This window comes from Lycium barbarum, chromosome 1 (genome assembly GCF_019175385.1).
Source record: "Lycium barbarum isolate Lr01 chromosome 1, ASM1917538v2, whole genome shotgun sequence".
NCBI lineage: Eukaryota > Viridiplantae > Streptophyta > Magnoliopsida > Solanales > Solanaceae > Lycium > Lycium barbarum.
The window spans coordinates 156,159,456-156,167,491 of NC_083337.1; the positions used below are offsets into that span (position 1 = coordinate 156,159,456).

General features: G+C 32.9%; 1 protein-coding gene across 2 annotated transcripts; it reads right to left on the minus strand.

Annotated features, from left to right (window-relative positions):
• Positions 1-936: 936 nt before the first annotated feature.
• Positions 937-2,917, minus strand: LOC132599040 (chaperone protein dnaJ 8, chloroplastic-like). Of its 2 annotated transcripts, XM_060312257.1 has the most exons (3): positions 2,453-2,916; positions 1,976-2,044; positions 937-1,346 (listed from the first exon to the last, which is right to left on the minus strand). In XM_060312257.1, the coding sequence occupies exons 1-3, from the start codon at positions 2,663-2,665 to the stop codon at positions 1,164-1,166; spliced, it is 465 nt and encodes a 154-aa protein (XP_060168240.1). In that variant the 5' UTR covers positions 2,666-2,916; the 3' UTR covers positions 937-1,163. The 2 variants fall into 2 exon arrangements, with proteins under 2 accessions (XP_060168240.1, XP_060168249.1); XM_060312266.1 differs by lacking the exon at positions 1,976-2,044 and having other exon boundaries at positions 2,453-2,917.
• Between the last annotated feature and the right edge of the window lie 5,119 nt (positions 2,918-8,036).

Sequence of the window (8,036 nt, forward strand, 5' to 3'; positions counted from 1 at the left end):
CAAATATTCTTTCACTATTACTAACATCTTTTTTATTTTTCAATTTGTTAATGACCTAGATAGTTCCTTCTGGAAATTTTTCGTCTTCTCAATTCAAATATCTACATGATAATGCATGCAACAAAAATCACAAGGGGACAGATCTGCCACAACAAAACATAAACATAAACATAAAAAAATTCATTGATCTGCCGCAAAAAAATAATTACAAGGACAAAGAGATAACTTACATCAGACTTATGACATCTGAAGTCCATGATGTGAGATGGAGTGCCGCAACTCCACATCCACAAACTCTTCCATGACTATTTGAAGAACTCGAAGCATCGGATATTGTATAAGTAAGTGAAAGAATAAGGAGCAAAGTGTGGAGTTGCACTATACGCGTGAAATTTCAAAATGCAGTGCCAAAAGAACATTGACTAGCATAAAGTGCACTATAAAAAAAAAATCTAGGAACTGTTGCTACAATATGTAGTTCAGGAATTTCAACTGATCAAACATGCCCCTATACTATGTGAAAGTGCACAAATATGCCCTCAAATATTTTTTTCGGGTTTCTGTTAAATCAAGGGCACGAGTGACTGCAAAACATAACGATAAGGCCACGTCTGGGATAATATTTAAAATATGGGCATATGCGTGTAATATCGTATAGTCCACGGGCATATCTGGCCCTTTTCCGAAATAAAAAATATCCCCATTTACTGGTTCAATCCGACTTTATCCCCTGAAATTGACCAAATCCACCAATTCGACACATAAGAATGTTGATTTTGACTCTGTTACAATTGAACTTCTTGAATTTCAATTCATTATTCAATCCATATTGACCTATTCTACATAAACATTCAACGGATTATGAAACATTAAACAACTAAAAGTTCTTGAAGCTGTAATATTCATAATTATTTTAGGAATTAGGACAATAGAATATTTTCCAGTAATGTAAATTCTCATTGATATATAATCCGTGCATTATTATCATTATATAATCGGTAAATACAAAGGAGGATAGGCTTCCATCTATGTACAAAATATACAACTCCTCCATCTTCCCACTTGAGTTTGTACAGAAACCTCAAACCATCTTTAAATTGAAGAGATGGATGGGTTTTCTTTTTAGTATTTCACAAAAACACTATAGTAATCCAGATTAAAGATTAAATGTAAGGGTTGATGTGTGAAGAATAGTCCCTAATGCCAGCCCCTTCCCATCCCATCCACTCTTCCCACATATCCCAATCTGGATCATTAACTCCTCTCATGGAATCATAATCATCATCAGCAAATTCCTCAAATATCTCTGCACTCTTGGTTTCACCTCTCAAGTTACTCATCACAGTCTGCACCAATAACCAAACATTAAAGAAATTAAAGAGACTGAATAATTGAGAAGTTTAACATAATTGATCCTAAAATATTATATTAAAAGAAATGGACCCACACAAAGAAGTTCTAGTACGTAATACTAATTGAAAATCTGGATAGTGACATTATTAGATAATGTAATTTACACCTCTCAATTTTCTAACATAAAGTGAAAAGGACCTTTTGCCTAAAACGTGTCCACTGGTTCCCTACATGATTAAATAATCCAAGGATGAAGTGATTGATACCTACCAAGCATTTGTTTACGGAATAAAGTTTCATACTAATCCTTTGAGGCTCTGTTAGTGGCTTAAACTAGAGTCCCCTTTTTATTTTATTATTAGGAATAGATTAGTAGGATTAGTAGAAAAATACAAATCACACTATCAAGTATCAAGAATCCAAGCTTTATCTTTGTCAACCTTCTTTCATTTTGGTTCACTGTGTTCTCTGCTTCACCCAACTTTTTTTTTAATTTAAAGTTAGAGCTAAAGCAACATATAATCCACAATTTTATAACTATAAAATAAGAAAATAAAAATTAAAAAAATAAAAATGAGATGGACCAAAAGAAATGTCAATTGGCTAGATGCAGAAAACCTACGTCGTATGCTTCGTTAATTTGGTGGAATTGAATGCCGCAATTACTTCCTCTGCACACATCAGGGTGATACTGAAATCCCATCAAAACACATTTCATTAATTAACAAGTCTAACAAACAGAGAAGCAAAAAAGCCTAAAATAGCAAGATGAAAAGGCAACAATTTCACAGAAAGCTAACTAATTCACCTAAGAGGATACATATTTGAACAAAAAACACTTTTTTTCCATTAAAAGAGAGAAATACCATGCATAGGACGAATCATAATACTCGTATTTGTTACTCCATCATCAACTTTTTCTACCATAAACTACTTTTTTTTTTTATAATCCTGGTGTTTGGATCAACATACACGCATTCTGATAAGTTTACGATATTCTGCTACTTTTCCCCAACTCATATATCAAGGGGAATAACTATTTTTACACCTACGAAATTAAAATATCAGACATATATATTAGAAGAGAGAAGATATATACCTGAAGAGCAAGCTGTCTAAAAGCCTTTCTGACATCAGTTTCAGAAGCATCAGGTTGAATCCTCAACGTCTTGTAAGGATTACTCGCAGAAGGCGAATATATACAAGAAACATTAAATCTAATTTTCTCACCCTTCATCTTCTTCTTTGTCAAACTAATCCAAGAAGCAGAGGCAGACCCACAACCCCCAACATTTCCCATAGCAGTTGCCATTGAATAATATTTTTGACAAGTAATCAGGTAATTTTTATGTGATTGTAAGGACCAAGAACACGTACTATCTTTAAATAGATTATGAATTAATAATTGAATATTGAATGAGAACGGATCAAAGAGGGCAAACCAAATGTGAATGAGACTGTTTTGCTAATATAATATTAGGCCGAATAATTGTTCATGTAAAGGTCAACAGCAGGAGAGGAGAATTGAATTAAGAATGTGGATGTATGAATATGTTTTGCGTTAAGGAGAGTCTGTTTAAATACATGTAAAAGATAAAGAAAAAGGGATAAGAGAGAGAGAAAATGGTATTGTATCAGGGTCCACAAAAGGGGACAAAGTGGGTGCCTGGTATGATGGGAAGCTGACGTGTCTGCCTTTGTGCTTTATAGGAGCTGTTCAGAAAAATAAAAATGAGACGGCTCTTCACGATCTTATCCGACTTTTGGGGTCTGATGTTCGAATCATTATATGACGACTCTATTTTGTAACTCCCTTCTTATTTTTGTGATATAGTTTGATTAGATACATAATTTTAAAAAAAAATTAAAAAAAATTATAATAAAAAATAAGCTATAGAAATATTATTGAAATGCATCTTTTTTTTATATATATAAACTAAAAAATAAAATATTTCATATAAATTGAAACAGAGAGAATATTTCATTTTTTACTTCGGCCCCATTTTCTTTATTTCTTTTCATTCTTTTTTACTCATTCCGTCTTAATTTAAGTGAAAGTTTTCAACTGAGCACAAACCTTTTTTTTAAGGAAATTTAAATTAGAGGTTTAAAAAAAAAATTAGGACTATAAATCATCTCATTTAAGATAAAATAGAAAGTTTAAAATGTCATTTTTCCGCATGAATTAAAAAGGAAACACAGTTGCACAAAATTGGGTGGAGACAGTAGTATGTTTTAAAAGAGGTGACTTTCTTATATTTTAAAAAAGATTAACATTTTTGTATTTAAATAAGTTTTTAGATTCAATATTTCAGTGTATTCTTACGTAAAGATCTCTTAAAGGAATGGAATGATCATGACAATTGATATTTTATACTATGTCTATATGTATATTATACGCACTTTTAAATAACATTACAAAATACAAAAGTCTATTTTACATTATTAAACTTTGGTTAATTAAATTAAGACACATAAAATCGAAGGGACGGAGTAATTTTCATTCTGAAAACTCTTATTTACTGGATTACGAAGATTTAATTTTTCTATTTTTCTCAAGATATTATGCGAAAATATCTACTGTGTTTACCCCAAATTTGAATAATCAATTAAATTTGTGAGTAGGTATAGGATATGTGGTTAAGCCTCAATCTATTTGGTGGAAAAAGGTATGTATGGATATGATATGAAGAGAGTAATAATGATCAGAGATTCGCTATAGATCAATGTATCTATTAATATATGAGTATTACTTATATGAACAAATCTAAGAGATGAACACAATGAATCCGGACCAAAATCTGATATTGGGAGAGAGATTTATATATATTTTCTAGTACAAGATGTTCTTGATATGAGAAAGCCAACCCCTCAAAAGTGGGACAATGACCCCTTTTTATAGTATTGTCCCATGAGCTTCATACAACAAGAGGCCCTAAAAAATAAAGAAAAACTCTAAAATGGATTAGGTTGGATTAGGTTGGTCGTACGGTCTGACACCCGTACGATTGACAGTTAAACATGGCAGGACGGTATCGACGCGTGGCAATCGCGTAACGGATCAACCGAATCAACCGCCACGATCATCTTGGCTATGGAGAAACCGGACCAAACGATATCCTTCGCTTTCTTCGAATCAAGCACTCCTCTGATCCTTAAAGAAAGTCTTCATGCTCGTGCTAATTTCTTTCTTCCCTCGGACTCCGGTCTTACCGGTTTAGCATATATTCGATTTTTACCGTATACATACTGTCTGACTCGATTTAGATTCATTCATACAATCATACAAGTTGGCGAATAGAATTTTGTCTATTAGTTATTCCCCTCGACTAAACTCAATATATTATGTATTAATTTTGGGTCACGTGAACACATGATCACTCGACTAAACTCAATATATTATGTATATAATTCTGAAAATATATTTAATAGTACCTGAAGGAACCCATGCTTAAACCAGGCTGAGTGGAGCACTGATTAGGGACTGTGTTTATTTCTTCAAGGTCTTGGGGTTCAAACCCGAGCCCCTGCACGTTCTATACTTTTATTTTCTAAAGCAACCTTTTAACTTTCATTTTTATATTATTCTGAATACTTTTTCTTCTATAATTCTAATTACCTAAAAGTAAAAAAACGTGTTCTTTTTATATTACATCTAATGAATTTTTTTTCCCTTTATTTCTAATTATGCAAATCACAAAAGGCAAAAGAAATAAAAAAAATCTATAGGCGCTAACCTGCAACAAGCCAAAGGCAAAAGAAATCAAAACATCCGATAGCTAGTGGTGAACTCATCCTCTTGAAATCGTGGATTCGCCTCTGGTCAATGCATCTTTGGCTTTAGATTGACACTTCGATAAAATTAGGAGATCAAACTTGACATTTGAATCACAATATTCTCTAAGGAAATATATTATTGGACTATTTTTTAAGTACTGTACTTCGTAGAACTTCAATGTAGATATTAGTTTAGGAGATTTAGGGGCTTTTCCGAGCTTATGAAAGTGAATTCTTTGCAACCACAGTTGAATTACTGATTGGAAGGAATTATCACAAAACAGATAAATTTCTTAGATTTCACATCTTAGATATTCTCTAGTCATCGTTTAATTTGTTTGCCCACAAGATATATTAGGAAAATAGTTATTTCTCTGCACCCATAATTAGGAGTGAACATTCGGTGTTCGGTTCGATATTTTTAAAGTTCGATTCCGATAATTTGACATATTAATTAATCGTAATTGAGTAATAAAATTCATGAGTAAATACACGGTTATCGTGTATTTATTGATTAAGGTTTTAAGAAGAGTACTTGGTCGATTGGAAAAAAAAAATAGAGTTAACAAGATTGCTGCCAACGTGGAGCCAGGTCATAAAACACATGGCTGAATAGTGATAGTACGGTACGAGGGAGCTAAAAGCGCGGATTTGGAATGTGGTTTAGGGGGTGTAGAAGCCAACAACGACTCTGTCTCAGCCAGCTAATACCATTTCCTTCTGATCTACTTATCAAATTAAGAAATAATTAATTTTATTTTTATTAAGTGTTACGTGATTAAATTCTAATAAAAGTCAATACCTATTGAAGTAGGGATAATATAAGTTAGTCAAATTACCTATTTTGGTCTATGAGTTAATATTTTCTTAAGAGGTGTGCAAATGATTAAGTGCACACTCTTTTTGATCCGGAGATAGTAATTAATTAAATTAAGCAGATGCGTGTAGAGATGCTTATCGGACGGATCGGACGGATAATTACACTTAACGGATCAGCTTATCGGTTATCGGCTTTTAAATATTTTAATCCACTAGCTAACCGATAAGATATCGATTGGTTTGGTAACGAGTTAGCAATTATCAGGCGATTATCGAACGGTGTATCGACTAAATATAGGAGATGATAAAAATTAAAATCAACATGTAAATTGCTACTATTTCTTCAATTACTTTTGATAAAGTACATTTGCCTATCATTTTTTAACTTTTGTCCCGCTTTTCAGTATCTAATGTCAAGTTCCGACATTTCTCTGCAGCAATTTAATTGGATATACTCTAAAAAATTCATAATAAACATCAATAACTCCTTTGCTAGAGGGAATATAATACTTAATGGGGCTTTAGCTTTAGGTTTATAATAGATATTTTATATATCTAGGGTAGAGGTGGTAATTTGAGCTCATATTTAGAAAATTAGCTCATTTTACCCATATGTTAGTGAGTTGGGTCATTCATATTTTAGGTGGGTAAGTATGGGTTTGAAGTCTCTCTTTAACCCATAAAAATATGGGCAAATACGGGTAAAATATGAGTATCCATATAAGAACACACTTGATCCAATAACAACTCATTTTGAAAATGAGAAATTTCTTTCTTACCTCCCACCCCAACCCTTACCCCACCACCCACCCAGCCATGCCCCCTACCCCCACACACTTTTTTTTTTTTAAATTTCATATACTTTATTTTTCTTTTATAAAAAGCTTATAAAAAAGGAGAACTTTTTTCTTACCTCCCACTCCGATCCCTACCCCCACCCCCCATACCCTCCCCCGAAAAAAAAAATCAATTTCATATATTTTACCTTTATAAAATTTTATAAAAAATGAAAAAAATTTCTTACTCCCACCCCACCCCTCTCCGAAACACCCCCCCCCCTCCCAAAAAAAAAAATCAGTTTCAAATATTTTACTTTTATAAAAGTTTTATAAAAAATGGAAAAAAAATTCTTACCCCCACCCACCCCATCCCTCTCCGACCCCCCCCCCCCCCGGACCCCCCCAAAAAAAAATCAATTTCAAATATTTTACTTTTATAAAAACTGGAAAAAAAAAATCTTACCCCCGCCCCACCCCCTCCACGCCCCCCCCCCCCCCCCAAATTTCAATTTTCATATATATTACTTGTATAAAAAATTTATAAATAATGGAAAAGAATTTCTGGTCCCCCACCCCAACCCCCGCCAAAAAAAAAAAAAAAATCTTACCCCCTCCACGACCCCCACCCCTCACCCCTGAAATTTATATGAAAAAAATAATTTAACTTGACAAAAGAAAAAAATCATAAACATACACTTGAAATAATATTTACACTTGTATAATATGGGTTAACCCATAACCTACCTAGTCATTTATCACCCAACCCATATTTACCCACATAAAATATGGGCGGTTTGAAACCCAATCCATTTTTGTTCAAATCATTTTCAACCAAACCAAATCCAATCAAACTCAGAGAAAGCGAATATATACAAGAAACATTAAATCTAATTTTATCACCCTTCAAATTCTTCTTTGTCAAACTAATCCAAGAAGCAGAGGCTGACCCACAACCCCCAACATTTCCCATAGCAGTTGCCATTGAGTAATATTTTTAACAAATAATCAGGTAATTTTTAGAAAAGATTGAAATTTTTATGTGATTGTAAGGACCAAGAACACGTACTATCTTTAAATAGATTATGAGTTAATAATTGAATATTGAATGAGAACGGATCAAAGAGGGCAAACCAAATGTGAATGAGACTGTTTTGCTAATATAATATTAGGCCGAATAATTGTTCATGTAAAGGTCAACAGCAGGAGAGGAGAATTGAATTAAGAATGTGGATGTATGAATATGTTTTGCGTTAAGGAGAGTCTGTTTAAATACATGTAAAAGATGAAGAAAAAGGGATAAGAGAGAGA